At 36.5% G+C, this 17,867-nt stretch overlaps 1 protein-coding gene across 1 annotated transcript; it reads right to left on the bottom strand.

The window, feature by feature from the left end:
• Positions 1-12,471: 12,471 nt before the first annotated feature.
• Positions 12,472-17,603, bottom strand: LOC131631880 (uncharacterized). The gene is made up of 3 exons (XM_058902650.1): positions 17,471-17,603; positions 15,900-15,962; positions 12,472-15,824 (listed from the first exon to the last, which is right to left on the bottom strand). The coding sequence occupies exon 3, from the start codon at positions 15,773-15,775 to the stop codon at positions 12,746-12,748; it is 3,030 nt and encodes a 1,009-aa protein (XP_058758633.1). The 5' UTR covers positions 15,776-15,824; positions 15,900-15,962; positions 17,471-17,603; the 3' UTR covers positions 12,472-12,745.
• Between the last annotated feature and the right edge of the window lie 264 nt (positions 17,604-17,867).

The raw sequence follows: 17,867 nt of genomic DNA, 5'->3' as shown, positions 1-17,867 counted from the left end.
TTAATCTCTTATCATTTCTTCTCCTTTAATATTTGAAGTTTAAGCTTTGTTATTATAACATCAGTAAGTTCTTGTCTACTCATGTATTCACTCACAATTAATATGTAAAGTTAAGGGGTTTACTTTGATCAATTTTTTAAGAAAAAGTTCAACAACTACAAGTTTTTAGAAATAATTTTTTGTTTTCTATTTTTTTTTTCAAAATAATGTTTGTGCTATATTGTTGCACGAGAAGAAGATGATGATCGAACAAACTAATTTGAGTATTGTGTTGCGGCGGAGTCTTGATTCCGATGCGGTGGATGGAGCTAATTTGTTAGATTAACACTTCAAACGTCCAAGTTAATGCATGAGTGGAAGGGGAAATTTCAAATGGAGAGAAATTACCTCAAAATGGTCAGTTTTTCTTTCTTATATAGAGGAGTTTGTTTGTAATTGAAATGTGAAGGGATTTCGAAAATGCGGATGATTGTATGATGATTTTGATGGCTTTGATCGCTTCATTGGAAATCATGAATAGTCGATTAGTCCATATTTGTTGTGTTTTTCTCCTCTTGGACCTTAGATCCTATCCTCTATTGGCCTCTACGGTCGGCCCAAAACATATTAGTTTAATAGTAATTAAAATATCTTTCTTTATGGGCATTACTTTATCCACCCATGGGGTGAGGTTGAACAAAATGAAAACCCAAATTTTTTCTTTCATATTTCGGGGATGTGTCTTCGGACGCACACTCAATACACATATAAAGGGTGTGGCAAGTGAGTCACACCTCATTTATGCCAAAACATATTTTAGAGATGCATCTTCGGATGCACCCAATACACACATAAAGAGTGTGGCAAGTGAGCTGAGATAGAATTTAAAATTTAGAATAAACTGAGAATCAATAAATTCAAATTATAGCATTTTATTATTTTAGAGAATAATTTAGAACGACGCCGCATACCTTGCATGATTGGAGAAACTTTCGTCGAGAAAAGTGAGTATGACAAGATTACTATCCTCATTACTGTTTAGGATTTCCAAAATATTTTAATCGTTTAATGGAGCAACGCTTAAATAACTAAACAGTTGAGGGAAGAGACCTCTCTTTGGGCTTAAGTGAATGATCCAATCCATCGTGGTCCATTTAGACACAAAACTCAATCAAATAATTCATATATAATTGGTGTTTAATATCAATCCATATATGATTCATTAAATAATTAATCTAACAAGCCATGCCCCGTTTATGCCAAAACATATTCTAGAGATGCATCTCTAGAATAACCATTGTATGGTGTTTTCAATACACACGTGAAGTGGATGCGACAATTTCAATATCAACCAAAGATATTTTAGTGATGTTCAATGTCCTGATAAAATGTAATGTTACATTTATGTTACAATTATCTATTTAATGTTACATATTTTGATATTAAATTAAGTTTTTATTTATCTTTCTGCACCCATTTGTTACTGGTTTGTGGTTTAGGCTTACATAATGCTTTACGATGATGCATCTCCGTAAATCTCATTGAATTTGAAATAAGGGTATTTACGAAGATGCACCTCCAGATTAATCCTAACATAGATATGAAAATGCATGTATGAAAATATTTTTCGTCAACATGGGGTGACTTAGTCAAAAAAGCGCTGGGAATGTGTAATTTGGGGTCTCCGAAGATGTATCTCTAAAAAATTTAAAATATTTGTGACTTTTCACTGTGGTGAACTAGTACCTCCTGGGGTGATTCACTTAGAAAAGTGTTGGGGGTGTATAATTTGGGTGCATCTAAATATGCATCTCATGAATTTAAGGATATTTGTGACTTTTTTCCATGGTGAACTAGCATCTCAAGGGTAGATAAAGTAATACACTTCTTTATTTTAAGGCTTAAATAGTATTTTCGTCCCAGTAAGTTAGCGTGTTTTAATTGATCATTTAATCTAATTATATTTGGAAATATTTTTAGACAATGAAGGAGATACATCTGGAGGAGGAAAAGAGAAGGGTGTGGCGCAGACATATGAAACAAAAAGCGTTCGAAGATGCATCTCTGGACTATCCACTGATTTTTGAATTAATGGTATTTATAGCGTGTTTTAATACATCTCTATAAATACCATTAATTCAAAAATCAGTGGATAGTCCAGAGATGCATCTTCGGTTTCATAATACCATTAATGTTATTTTTTCCACTATAAGGGTTGCTCCTCCTCCCAAATGAAAATTTTAAATTACTTTTGAAATTCTGAATTATACTTTAGAGTGCACTTTAATATATCAAATTTATATGTAAGTAAGTCACACTCCCATTTAAAAAAAAATTGAAAATATGCTTTCAAAATAAATCCGAAAGTATGCTTCAACAGAAAACTTTGCTTTTTTCTCTGTTGTTAACCTCCTCTCATTTCATGCAGTTGTCTCAGTTACACCAGTGCATGTTCAACAACCACTCGACCCTTTAACCAAGGAGGAGTTTCTAGTTGTTCAAACCATAGTCCAAAACAAATATCCCACCTTAAAAAACAGTGTATATTGGTTTAAGATGACCCTGAAAAACATCATGTCTTAAGTATTGAAGAGTAATTCAATATTCAGAAGATGGACTGATCTTCTGATGGTTACTCATAAGACACTATTGACCAGAAGATGTTATCTGGGTCCCATTAGCTTAGCTGTTTAGTAGTAAGGGTACTTTAGTATTTTTGTAGTACTGTACTGTTTGTACCTTAGACTTGTTCACTAAGTTTACTGTTTTAGGGCTTATGTGGCAAGATTTTCTTTTCTTATAAATAGCCTTGTAATAGCTATCATTAGTAGTAGAATACAACATTTATTCTCTCATCTCTTTTGCGCCGTTATTCTATTATTCTCTTTGTCACCATCTTTATTCATTGTGCACCAACAATTGGTATCTAGAGCTCCGGTTCCAAACACAGGGAAACACGAGTGAATGTGAGTTTGTGTGACTGTGTGATTGATTTTGTTTCTGGGAAACAAAGTTGTGTTGAATCACATTTTTTCTTGATTGTTTGTGGGTTGGGAAACACTGTGTGAGTGTGAGTGAAATCTGTTTTTGTCTGCACAAGTTTAAAGATGAGTGGAAGCAACTTGAATACCAAACTTCCAGTTCTTGATGGTAAAAACTGGAATAGATGGATGATTCAAATGCGTGTATTATTTGGTGCTCAAGATGTTCTAGATCTTGTCACTGGAGGATATATTCTGGTTGCAGCGGATGCAACGGAAGAACAAAGAGAAGCGCAGAGAGAGACGAAGAAGAGAGACCAAAAGGCGTTGTTCTTCATCCATCAGTGTGTGGATGTGAATGTGTTTGAGAAGATTGCTGATTCTATGACGTCAAAGGAGGCGTGGGATATACTGGTCAGGTGTTACGGTGGTGACGTATCAGTGAAGAAGGTGAAGCTTCAATCCCTGAGAAAGCAATATGAGAATCTCAACATGAAGAACAATGAGAAAGTCTCTGAGTATATCTCTAGAGTGATTGTGATCACTAATGAGATGAAGGCTTGTGGAGAAACTCTTTCTGAACAAGTAATCATAGAGAAGATATTGAGGTCACTTACTCCTCAATTTGATTATATTGTTGTATCCATTGAACATTCTAAAGATCTGGAAACCATGAGAATAGAAGAGTTGCAAAGCAGTTTAGAAGCACAAGAGTTGCGTCTGACTGAGAGAACTTCTGAAAGAGAAGTTGAGCAAGCTCTGAAGGCTTCTTTTGTCAAGAAGGACCAGAAGCATAGACGTGGTGATAGATTCCAGAAGGAAGCCTCAACTTCTGATGAGAAGAGATATCAAAAGGGAAAGGATAAGAAGAAAGTTCAATGTTACTGTTGCAAACAGTTTGGCCATTTTGCTAGAGACTGTTTGGCAAACAAAGGAAGGAGATCAGAAGAAGCAAATATAGCCAGAGGAGGATCAGATGATGAACCTGTGCTATTGATGGCTTCAGAGTCGGACAAAAGATGTTCGTCAGAATGGTGGTATATGGACACTGGGTGTTCAAATCACTTGACTGGAAACAAACAATGGCTGATAGACTTTGACTCTGAAAGGAGGACAAAGATCAGATGTGCTGATGATAAGTACCTATATGCAGAAGGTATGGGAAATGTCAAAGCAAAAGTGAAGAATGGAAAGACTGTTCTGATCAAGGATGTTTGGTATGTTCCTGGAATCAGAAGCAATCTGATGAGTGTGGGTCAGCTCATTGAGAAAGGTTTCTCAGTTGTTATGAAGAACAACCTCTTGAAGTTGTATGATTCCAATCAGAAGTTGATTATGCAATCTGAACAGGGAATCAACAGAACATTCAAGGTGAATGTAGAAACAGATGAAACAGAGTGTCTGAGTGCTGAAGGCTCAGAAGGTGATAGTAAGCTGTGGCACAAGAGGTTGGGGCACTTGAACTATAGAAGTCTGGGGCATCTAAGTTTTAAGAAGCTCGTACGTGGCATTCCTAAGATTGTAAAGCCTGAGAAGTCATGTGAGGTATGCATGAAAGGCAAACAACCCATATTGCCATTTGTATCAGAAGTTGCTCCAAGAGCAAAGCATGCTCTGGGAGTAGTGCACTCTGATGTGTGTGGACCATTTCCAGAACCTTCACTTGGAGGAAATAGGTATTTTGTGTCTTTTGTGGATGAGTTCACAAGAATGACGTGGGTAACTCTCATTAAGTTTAAGAATGAGGTGTTTACAGAATTCCAGAAGTTCAAGGTGAAGGCTGAGAAGCAGAGTGGTCAAAAGATAAAGATTCTCAGAACGGATGGTGGAGGCGAGTATAACTCTACAGAATTCCAGAAGTTCTGTGATGATAATGGAATTGAGCATGAAGTTACTGCTCCTTATACTCCTCAACACAATGGTCTTGCTGAACGTAGAAACCGTACTTTGCTTGATATGACGAGAAGTATGCTTAAAGAGAAGAAGCTTCCTCATAATCTATGGGGAGAAGCTGTTGCTACTGCAGCATATGTGCTCAACAGGTGTCCAACGAAGAGGCTGAAGGAAATTGTTCCTTTAGAGAAGTGGACTAAAGAGAAACAGAGTGTTAGTCATCTGAAGGTTTTTGGTTCTGTGTGTTACAAACACGTTCCAGAAGCTAGAAGGAAGAAGCTGGATGATAGAAGCAAAGTGATGTTATTGGTGGGGTACCACAGTACAGGTGCATACAAGCTCTATTGTCCAGAGACTAACAAAGTTGAAGTCAGCAGAGACGTCATTGTGAAGGAATCAGAAGTTTGGGATTGGAGAAAGTCTCAACCAACTTCTGATGTAGAGATAACTTTTGAAGAAAAGTTAGAGTCAGAAGATGAAGAATCTTCTGAAGACGAGTCAGAAGATGAAGCATCTTCTGAAGATGAGTCAGATGGAGAATCTGATTCTGATCCAGATTCTGATGATGATCCAGAGTCTGGTGGTAGTCATGATTCTGGAAGGGAAAACTCTGAAGACATAGGGTCTGGAGGACAAGCTTCTGGAGATGATCATGGAGGTGGTGACTCTGGAGTAGCTGACTCTGAAGTAGCTCAGCGACCACAAAGAGTCAGAACTATACCAAGAAGGTTTGCAGATTTTGACATGTTGCAAGACACAGAAGTTGACTCAGAAGGAGAGGTCATTCAGTGCGCCATGTTAGTAGATTCTGAACCAGTGAGTATAGAAGAAGCGCTCAAGAAGAAGGTCTGGATGAATGCCATGAAAGAAGAACTTGAGGCTATAGAAAGAAACAAAACTTGGAAGCTGACAGAACTTCCAAAGAAGAAGAAAGCCATCAGCGTCAGATGGGTTTTCAAAGTAAAGCTGAAGCCAGATGGATCAGTTGGTAAACACAAAGCAAGGCTAGTGGCTAGAGGTTTTCTTCAGAAACCTGGACTAGATTACTTTGAGGTGTTTGCTCCTGTAGCTAGACATGAAACAATCAGATTGGTGATTGCGTTAGCTGCGAATAGAGGTTGGTCCTTGATGCATCTGGATGTAAAGTCTGCATTTCTGAACGGTCCATTACAAGAGGAGGTATACGTGTCACAACCCCCTGGCTTTGTGAAAAAGAATGAGGAATGGATGGTGTACAAATTACACAAAGCTCTGTATGGATTGAAGCAAGCGCCCAGAGCTTGGAATTTGAAAATTGATTCATTTTTCAAGAAGCAAGGGTTTCAGAAGTGTGAGATGGAATATGGAGTTTATGTGCAACATTCTGGATGCAATATGATTCTGTTGTGTCTTTATGTTGATGACATATTGCTTACGGGGAGTTGTCCAAAAGATCTGATGAAGTTCAAGAAGGTGCTGATGAATGAGTTTGAGATTACAGACCTTGGGAAAATATCATATTTTCTAGGGATGGAGATTCTGTACTCAGAAGATGGTATCATTCTGCATCAGTTGAAGTATGAGTTAGAACTTCTGAAGAAATTCAAGTTGGAGAATTGCAAAGCTGCTGTTACACCGTCAGAAGTGAATCAGAAGTTGTACTCTGATTCTGAAGGTGAAGATGTTGATGCTACGGTATTCAAACAGCTGGTTGGTTCTCTAAGGTATTTGTGTAATACCAGGCCTGATATATGCTATGCAGTTGGATTGGTTAGTAGGTTCATGAGTAAACCTAAGTGGTCCCATTACCAAGCTGCTGTCAGAGTCTTGAGATATGTCAAGGGAACTCTGAAGTTTGGCATATTGTTTCCTTCTGGGAGAAAGGAAGAATAACAGTTATTGAGTTATTCTGATTCTGATTGGTGTGGAGACAGAGTTGATAGAAGGAGTACTTCTGGATATTTGTTCATGTTTCTGGGAGGCCCTATCTCTTGGAGTTCCAAGAAGCAACCTGTTGTTGCTCTATCAACCTGTGAAGCTGAGTACATCGCAGGCGCTGTAGCTGCATGTCAAGCTGTGTGGCTTCTGAATCTATTAGAAGACCTGGAGATTAGGGTGAAGAAGCCTCTGAAGCTGATGAATGATAACAAGTCTGCAATCAATCTTGCCAAGTGTAATACGGTGAACTGACTTTTTATCGATCGAAATGTCGCGGATAGCAAGAGTCGCCACCGACTTTTATTTTATCCAAACTAAATCGGAAAGGCAAAAAGAAACAGAAAAAAAACCTTTTAAAGAAATCTAAGTTCGGGGGGTAATTTATGCAAAGGGAAGGTGTAAGGCACCCTTTGCATCCATGGTTTTCCATGGGCTCTTAATTGCTTTGCTTGCTCGTTTGTTTTTAGAAAAAGTAGATGAAAGAAAAAAGTGGACTTTAGCTCGTAAATGAGCGTAGCCAGTTTTCGAAGAATTGTGAGAAAGAATATTAAAGATGAGCATTGCAAGGCAATTAGGGGCAATTACCTTAAACTCAGATGATAGGTCTCTTTTTTGCCTTTCAGAATGAAAGGGTCAATCCTTGCCATAAGAGGGCAGGAAGCCTTTCGTTTGGAGGTTGAAGGGTCATCGAAGCATCCTTTGCCATAAGACTATCCCATGCCATAGAAGGGCAGGTAGTCTAAGGCAAGGATCAGAATAAGCCATTTTCGTAGGCAACCAGAAGATACCTCAGCCTTTTTCCGTAGGCAACTTCCGAGGGTCGAGGTCATGTAGTGTATCGAAGGCAGCATCATTTTAGGGTCCCATGACCTTTTATCGAGGCAACATGGCTGAGGTATCCTCATATTCGAGGGACTGGCTATTCTGCAAAAAAAAACACAAGGCAACAAGGCAACGGGCAACAGGCAACAAGGCAACAAGGCAACAAGGCAACAGAGAGGTTACCCCAAAAGCGTGCGTGTGTGCAACAATCACGTGGTTCAATTCGAAATATATTATCTTGTAATTTAATGACTCTAGTTCAGTTCAGAATTGCACTCCCTAAGATTACTAACCACGCAGTTTAACATAAAGCAGTAACAACAACAATATGGGGAAGGGGAAAATGAAACCAGCGGATGCCCCAATAGGGTTTGGCATAAGTAATAATAAAAGACAGAAAATATCAGGGTTAAGGTTTAGGGTAACCAATACTCGTAGCTTCGGCAATCGACGAACCCTGAAAATTGGAAAACAAAGAATAAACAGAGGGGTGAGTGCATTATCAGTTCGGAGGCAAACAGAATTAACCCTGAAAATAAAGAATAAAGAAATTTAAAATAAATAAAGCAAATGGGCACTTAGCTTCGAATTTGATCTGATATGGTTAGTAGGCGCTTTTGGGGTTGACCCTGAAAGGCAAGGCAGAAAAGGGAGGGAGTGAACGTATGCACAGTTCAGAAATATAAGGACAAACCCTAAAATTAAAAAGGAAACAGAATAGACATCGAATAAATAAAATACTTAGCTTTTGTATTTTGATCGGGCGTGTTATCGGAGTGAACCATGTTGATAACCCTGAAAAGGCAAGGCACAAAAGAAAAGAGAATATTTTAGTGTATTGGAATGTTCCTCGTAAACCTGATTAGGGCGAAAATTGATTTAACGTAACACAATCGATTTAATTAATTATTGGTCTCTCGACCTAATTAATTAAATCAGGATAAGAAAATAAAATCGAGGGTAAAAATAATTTTTATGCAATTTTTGGAACTAAATAAGATAATTATGATTTTTTCGAATATTTAAAGGTAAATTAAAATAAATAAAATTATTAAACTAATATATATATGAATTTATTAATTTAAATAATTAATCAATTAAATAATAAATAAACATATAAAGAGTTTTTTATAAAAATTTTCTATAACCCTTTTTATATAGTTTTTATATATAAAAATAAAACTAATAAAAAGAAACAAAATATATATATATATATTAAGAAAAAGAAAACGTGGCTGTATAATAAAAATTAAAAAAAATTAAGAAAAACTCAACTTTTGATCCACTGTGGCTCACGTTGCGCAATCCACCATGCGCCTGCAGCTTCCTATGCGTTGGATCTGGATTTAATGAAAACCGACGGCAGAGATGATGAGGGATCATGGTTCGCGCGTGTGTCTTAAAGCACAGAATCATCCTGGGATGTGAAAATCTTTCGCGCGCGAAGCCATTCGAATCTGTCCAATCAGACTGCGCCACGCAGTCGTCTTCTTCACGAAGCCAACCTGTAAAACTCTTTTTACAGCGCTCTTTGGCTCCATGCGCTGTAAAAGCCTTGCACACATAATTGAAAAAAATAGCGAATAGGCCTAGACCAACATAAAAATTTGGCGCATCCATACCATTCGACTCACCTGATCCTCGCGAGCATAACCATGGTATTATCTAGCCCTAATTCCACCTGTGGCTAAAATCCCCAAATTGAAGGTCTGAACCCTAACATGGTGATATGCTCATAACACCATAATAACACACCAAACTTTCCAGAAATAACAAACAGATCATTCTAAACATAAATATGCAATTACATTTGAGAATGGATGCGTAAAATCATGTAATCGAATCAATTTAAGAATCGACCAAGAACGACTTACAGTGGAGCGTTCTTGAAGTATAGAGGCAGGGGAACGATTCAAACACCTTCAGTGATCTTTGAGGAACGTTTTGGGATAGCTAGAACACCTTGAATTGGCCTGGAATTCAGAATTGTGGTTTGAGATTTTCTTGAGCTTTTGCACTCGGATTTGGTTCTTTGGTAGGCAGCCAATTCGTGTGTTAGGGGTCTGCATTTGTTTGCTACTTATATGTGATGGATTAGGGCAACAGAAATTGAATCAAATCTCCTTCAATCTTTGATTTGCATATTGAGAAAAAATTGATTGAAATTTTCTTCTTTTTCTTTCCAATTTTGGCTCAATTTCAATCTTCAATGAATCAATCTCTTTTGAACGAAATTTTATTGAATATATGATTTAATTGGTGATTGGAATTGGTTAAAAATAGAATCAAATCAAATTTTTGCAATTATATGATTTAATTTTATTTTTAATTTCCTTTAATATGAATAAAAATTCATAATAAATCACATAATTCAAGTAAATTCGTGGAAATTTATTTATGGGCTCTCAATGTCATAAGGAACAAGTTTGGATTTAAAAAAAGTAGGCCCATTAGCAAAAATATTTGAGTTTCTTCACATTTTTTCCTTCTAAAATAGCCTAACTTTGACAAGGTCTATCTCCTTCAAGTTTTGGGGTATGGAGGTGTTCTAAGACTTTTTAGAAGCCTTAGAGAGTCTTCTAACCAATGTCTTTGGTCCCATATCAAAATTCTTTTCCATTCTCATTTTATGACCTTTTGAAAAACATATCCTTTTGTTGACCTTTGAAAAGGACCTGTAATGTATGAGGCCATAATTCTTAAACCATTGACCTGTGAGCTTTGATTCTTGGACCATTGGATAGAGGAATGAATTCTCTTCAAGATGAGCTTTGGTGGGAATTTTTCTGATGAAGTATGAATATTTGGTGAATTTTCAAAGTTTGGTTGACTTTTTCAGTTCATGCCTAAAATAGTAACTTTTGACTTTTGACTTCTCTGATCTTTCCTTGCATCATCATGATCAACCCTTGATCAAATGATGATTTTAGGGTTATGAGAATGTTGTTGACCAAACATCTTGAGTTTTGACTGTATAATGACTGTTTTGCCCTTGGGAGTCGACTGTTGACCTAATCAGGATTTGAGGGACTAAATTTGCTCTGTTTGACTTGAAACTTTATATGGAGATACTTTGGGATGTTAGTGACCCTATGGAACCACCTTGAGCCATTGATTCAATGATTTTCCTCTGAATTATTCAATCCCTAGTTTAGAACTTCTGTGTGGGAGACTGTGTTTTGGAGCTTTGTCTTTTGATTTGGTTTCGTGTATGAAAAATAGCATGGGCAAATTTTGGGGTATGACACCAAGAATCCGGTGTTACACGGAAGAAGCAAGCATATTGAGACTAAGTATCATTTCTTGAGAAGCCAAGTCCAGAATGGAACATTAGAAGTTGTGCACTGTAGCACTCAGAAGCAAGTGGCAGATGTTCTGACGAAGGCAATCAAGACGGATCAATTTCTGCTCTTGAGGGATGGAATTGGCGTTGTCAGCTTTGATTGAAGAATATGAATTAAGGGATGGTATTGAAGAGTAATTCAATATTCAGAAGATGGACTGATCTTCTGATGGTTACTCAGAAGACAGTATTGACCAGAAGATGTTATCTGGGTCCCATTGGCTTAGCTGTTTAGTAGTAAGGGTACTTTAGTATTTTTGTAGTACTGTACTGTTTGTACCTTAGACTTGTTCACTAAGTTTACTGTTTTAGTGCTTATGTGGCAAGATTTTCTTTTTTTATAAATAGCCTTGTAATAGCTATCATTAGTAGTAGAATACAACATTTATTCTCTCATCTCTTTTGCGCCGTTATTCTATTATTCTCTTTGTCACCATCTTTCTTCATTGTGCACCAACATTAAGATATGTAACACACCCAACTCTTATATCAATCCCTTGTAAAATCCATGAGATACTAATTAATTTTAAGGATCAGAAGCATTGTCTCTGATAATGTTCGTAAGGGATGTGGGTTCCCTACTTTATCCGTTGATGAACAGTCCCTTGCAAATTGCAATAGAGCCTCCACTTAAATATCCTCCTTTTATTGCCTAAGTTAACAAAAGAGGATTGAATCTCATCTGAATTAGTGTGGTCTAATTTTACTATGGGTGTGTTTGGAGAAGAGAAGAGTACTATTAGAACTGTGAGAGTAGATTGTTTCATGAAAGAAAGGACAGTGAATAAATCTGAAATAAACCAATAACAAATTCTTCAGTGATTGATATAAAATGTGTAGAAATTAAGATGATATTGTGGAAACAATATATTTAGTGATTGACATTTATTAGAATTAATAAATATGTGAAAGTTATTAAGGTTTCTTTAATAAATGACAAACGTGACATCCTCTAGTAGTTACTGTGGTTGGTGTAGGTGTAGACATAAATGAACAGAAAATTAATGAATTTAAGTTAGTTATGCATTAACAACACATTTATTAAAAAACACTTGTAAAAATGTTACTAAGATTCTTAATTCATTCCCCTATAAGTGATTAAAAAGCAATGTCTTCATTTGCAGTTGGTATAAATGTAAACATAGATAAGTAAAATAACAGGCCAAATGGTTAAAAAAAATTAAAGTCATTAATATAATTTTGAATCTGTTTGTTTTATCTTTTCAAAAAATATTTTTTTTCTTATATTTTTCAAATAGCTTTTTAAAAACATCATTTTTTAAAATTTTGACATCCAGAAAAATATTTCAAAAATAGTTATTTAAACTAATTTTTTATTTAAACCTTTTATAAAAAATTCTTTGTAAGAATACATTTTTTTTAAACAAAAAATCATTTAGAAAAAACTGAATAAAAAAGAACCCTTTATTTTGACAAAAAGAGTTGCATGAAAGATCCTGGTTATTCAAGTCTAAGATCATATATACATGATCATACATACATGCAAGAGAATTAGAGAAAGACAACCACAAAAGATAACAAAATAACATATTATAACTTCTTTATAGCTGTAAACTGTCACTATGAAAGCCACGAATGCAACCAATAACCGGCACAATAAACCTTTGTCTTTCAAGAGTTAGCCGGAACAGTACCCCAAAATGTTACACCGTGCTGTCATATCAGCAAAAACTATAGTTTCATCTTAATTACAAAAGGCTAAGCTTCCAAAAAAGAAAAACTATATATCATACCAAACCTCGAGGATATCAGTCTCTACCAAGGCTTCTTCCTCCCCGCCAAGCTTCATCTAAGGCCAAAGGAACGAAGGTGGTAGCGCACCTGGATCAAGCTCCCAGAAGCCCTTGAGGATGCCATGCTCTTGTGTCAGTTTGAAAGCTGGAATTTGGTGAGAGAAAGCAAGCAAATATTTTCTGGGCATTCTCACTTTGACAGAACAACCATCAACTACTTTGCATCTGAAGACGCTGCGATATCCACTAACATTCTCCAAAACTAAAACCTCTATAAAACAACTACCTTCTTCAAGAACTTCCACTATGTCATACTCCACATTTTTCAGGTCAGAACACTTGAAGTCACTTGACCATTTCTTATATACAGCCCATACTTCACCTTTTCTTGGATAGATGGCGTAACTCTTACCGATAGCCTCAGCTCGTACTTGATGTGAAATACAAGACAGGCTATTGTAAATCGAGAAAAAATCATTTGTTTTCATGATTCTAAATCTGCCACAGGTAGTAAGCATATCTTCATTTATCCATTTAGAGGTGCCCTCTGGTAGCTGGGAGCAAGCAAGCCAATTAACATGCAACTCAAGGTCAGGGCTAGTCTTAATTTTTTTAATCTCACCATAGTATTTTGGCATTCCATCTTCATCGCTGTAAAATGCCCATATTTGACCAATCTGGAACTTATCAAGGGACCTCCAAGTTTCAAAGTTGAAGAATTGAGCATCTGGAATTTCAAATGCATCAAGGGTTGAAGTCGGAGTAGCATGACCGTCATCCATATCATCAAGAGAATCTTTCATCTCAGTCGGATTGCTTGGTTCAATATTAACCTTAGAAGTGGATGCAATTTCTTCCGGCCTCATAAAGGGTTTTGATTTTTTTGAAGATTTTGCATTCACATCCAAATTTCGAGGAACAGAAAATTCTTCAAGATTCAATGGTATAGATGCAGGATCAAATTCTAAATATCCTAATTGAACGCCTGCTCCTTCCTGACCAGTCATTTTAAAAGATGGAATCCTGTGAGAAAACCTAAATAACTCCCGGGATGGAATTTGAAATGACCGGTTATCTTCTTTCATAATTTGAAAGAAGAGGCTTACAAAACCTTTCAACTTCCCCAAGTACACAACAGATACACCCTCACCTTCGACATAATCTGACAAGATTTCCACAAACTCATATCTATAATGCTTAGGAAATTCTGCATTCATGTACCATTTGATATCCCAATTTTTAAAAAGAGCCCATGTTTCTCCCTTTCTAGGATAGACTTTAAAAGTATTGCGGCCAATCTTATCACACTGAGCTAGATGAGAAAACATCAGTTGATCTTTAATGATATCAGTGGTCCCAAGTTTAAATTTCCCACAAGCCACAGGCAATTCCTTATCTACCCACTTGATTTGATCATGGTCATCTGGATGTGGTTCAAGCCAGGTTGCCTTCAAATGAAATCCAGGAGAGAGAACTTCTCTGATTAAAGCATAGAATCTAGGCATGCCATCTGTTGTATCATACATAGCCCAAATCTGCCCAGGCGCAAAACATACTTTTTTTCTGTCCTTGTCAAAATCGCTGAACTCAGCATTGAGATAGACATAAGCATTGGGATAATTTGTTGCCTTAGAGATTGAATTTGGAGAAGAATGCTCTGCTTTGGGATATCCATTAGCATTAGGATGATTTGTTGCCTTATAGATTGAATTTGGAGAAAAATGCTCTGAAGTTTCACCCATCTGCTTTGATCCACCCACAGCTTCTTTTCCATTTGCCCAATTTTTCCTCTCATTTCTATTCAGTGAGCTCTCTTTTGAATGAAAATCTTGTTTCTTCTGCTTTAACTTTTCATGTTCATCTTTTGGATCAGCTGCTGAACCATTCTGATCATTCATTTTAGCTGTCTCGTTATGAATTTGACCATTAACACAAGGTGCTCCATTCTCCTCACCCCTTTTTGAAGGTTTTAATAAGTCATTGACGCTCATATTATCACTGTAGGAAACATTAGGCTTCTGTCGCACAGATCTGCTTGGCTGCCCAGTTGAATGGTTTTTTACACCTGGAAAGCCATTCACACCAGCAAATATTTCACTGTCAGAATCAGAATCACTACTGCTCGAAGAATCAGAGCTTAGATTGAGTTCTTCCACTGAAATCCACTTTCTCTTCACACTTGGCTTTCCCGAGACATCAACAGGGTCTTTATTGTTGAAAGGCCTTGTATTGGACTTCTCAGTATGCGAGCTGCTTTGAGATCCGATATTTTCCTTCTGAGTACCATTATTCAAACCATCTTTCTGCTGGCCAAATGCTTGCTGACTTGAGTTAGTTGTTTGAGACGAACCTTGCCCGTCCACGATATACGCAACGAAGGGCCTATGGCATTGTTGACAGCGAATAGATTTATTTATAACTTCTCTATAGTACTGATACCTCACGGTGCAAAATGGGCAGGCAGTCCAAAAAGTGCGGCGCACACCGTTTTGCTGCTGCTGAGCGGGCTGCTTATTTTGCTGCGGCTGTGCGGGCTGCTTATTTTGCTGCTGCTGTGCGGGCTGCTTATTTTTCTGCTGCTTTTGGGTGTTTGAGTTTGTAAAGTTGGGCGCAACATTGTTTTTCGTCGCAGAATTGAAATTCGTAGGAACCTTTTGTTGATTTTGACGAGGCATAAAAGCTTTATTCAACCTAAGCTTCATGTCATACCTATTTCGGCTTATGGTGTCTGAAAGCACTCTTTGAGCTTCCCCAATCAGCTTAAATGCAGACTCAGCACCAGAAAACTTGTTTTTATCAGGATGAAGCTGAAGAGCAAACTTTCGGTACTGCTTCTTAATCATTGCATCACCAGCTGTGTGTTCTAGCTGAAGAATTCCATACCAGTCCTTCTCATTATCGAACACTTTCTGCTCTGCAGAGCAGTGCACATCACAAACAACGAGCATTTGGGCTATATTATCCAAAACAGGATACAACTGCTTAGCCTTAAGAGCAAATTTACGAGCCCCTGCGAAATCCCTGTTTTCCATCTTCTTTTCAGCAATGCCCTTGGCCCTTAAGGCCTCTTCTTTGTTGCAGTCCATCAAAGATCCAAATCACAAAACCGTAGAGTGTGAGGTGTAGCCAAGTGTACTGCCAAAAAATATAAAGTTAATCAAAGCTCGCTAGAACAGCTTAACCAAATTAAAATGCAGAGAGTGAACATACCTTCCAATATTCCACTTCCACCAGTCTCCCAAAAGATGTGCAGCCTTCAAATTTACATCCACCCTGCATTGGTTGATTCAAATCTTGATTAATGTATGAACCATTGAAATTTTTTTATATCACAAACAAAATTCCTAGTATAAAATCACAGCATCAGTAGATAGGCTGGACAGTTGAATCCATCCAAAAAAAAGAGTGGAGTAATCAATAATATAGGCCTCTAACACAAGTTGTAAGCAACCATATCTTTTATGTGTGTGAACTTGTAAGACTCGAACCAAGCAAAATGTAGACAGGAAGTGATAATTATGTTCATCATTTTTTATCCCCATCACAATGACTCACTTCAAATGTCTCTCATCTTTTTCTTTTAGACAGCACATAAACCACCAAAATCAATTTTTCAAAGCAGACACAAACATAAAATGCATGTTAGAAAAATGATTCAATCAAACAACAACAAACCACCACCCATTTTTAAACCCTTATCTTATTCCACCAAAAAAAACTCTAATCCAACAACCAAATCAAAATCAATCAAACAAACTAAGATCATTATACAATCTACTTCACATCATCATCAAAAAAGGGCACACTTCAACTTCCCCTAAAGCAGCTGAAGCACGAAATTCGAACTCCAAAGCAAAACAAAGTTCAAATCAAATAACAAACAGAAACCCTAATCTACTTAAAAATAAACAACTGAAACGTTAAAAAAATTGAATGAAACATAAGAGAATTATGTTCATCTCACCATTAAAAATTATGGGATTTAACAACTTCAAAAATATACAAGAGAGGTCCAATATATTTTAATGGTGAACGATGAACATAACCCTTCATGTTAGATTCAAAAATAAGAGGATCCAAATCTGTTAAAATATAACACATGATCTAGAAAATAAAAACCAATATTTTTCACAAAGTAAACAAACCCTAAAATTTTCCAATTCCACTCCTCCACAACCTAATTTTCTTTCAGACAGCACATCAACCACCAAAATCAATTTTTCAAATCAGTACACAAACACAGATTGAATGCTATGAAAATGATTCAATCAAACAACAAAAAACCACAAACAAAATCCAAAAAAAAAAAAAACTATAGTCCAAAAAAACTATAATCCAACAACAAAATCAAAATCAATCAAACAAACTATGATCATTTCACAATCTATCTCACATCATCATCAAAAAATGGCACACTTCAACTTCCCCTAAAGCAACCAAAGCACAAAATTCAAACTCCAAAGCAATCAAAGTTCAAATCAAATACCAAACAAAAACCCTAATCTACTTCAAAATAAACAACGTTAAAAAAAATTTAATGAAGCAAAAAAAAAACACGTAACGTAAAAAACTCGAGACAACAATAAATGGACCACAAGATATCAGATTCATCACCATGTAACGGAATGTACACAACAAACTCAACATGCATGAACTACAGAGTAAAAAATTACGAAGCCCTAAATTTTGTTAAGCAACGAAACAGAATAAAACAAGCACAAAAAAATATGAATATAGAGCAGAGAAAACAGAGGATAGAGAAATAAGAAGTTGAAATGGACCTTGGCAGTAACAGGTAGTGGTGAAGAAGAGACTTTGAAGAAGAGACCAAATTTCTGACTCGTGAAAATGACACTCAGTAACACAATGCAAACACCAATGTCGTCGTTCTTTATCGTTTATATATTATTACAAATTCTATTGATTTCATACATTGCTCAAACATTTCATTCATCTTGGGTTTGATGATCTCATCATTCAAGCCCGTTTGGCCCAAAATTAATAAAAGCCCGTTTGTTTCTCAGACATTCTCTTCTTTTCTGGGACTCACTTAATGAATTTGAATTATCTGAAATAAAATTATGACGAAGGATAAATTAATGTTAGACGGATTCAGTTATTGATTTGAGATTAGATGGTTGAAATTTGTAATTGTGTCGCGTTTTGAAAATAAGATTC

This window comes from Vicia villosa, linkage group LG1 (genome assembly GCF_029867415.1).
Source record: "Vicia villosa cultivar HV-30 ecotype Madison, WI linkage group LG1, Vvil1.0, whole genome shotgun sequence".
Taxonomy (NCBI): domain Eukaryota; kingdom Viridiplantae; phylum Streptophyta; class Magnoliopsida; order Fabales; family Fabaceae; genus Vicia; species Vicia villosa.
This window is presented reverse-complemented; position numbering and strand designations above follow the sequence as displayed.

Excerpts from the sequence above, each read along its gene's own strand:
- LOC131631880 (XM_058902650.1), bottom strand. The coding sequence starts at position 15,775 with ATGGACTGCAACAAAGAAGAGGCCTTAAGGGCCAAGGGCATTGCTGAA.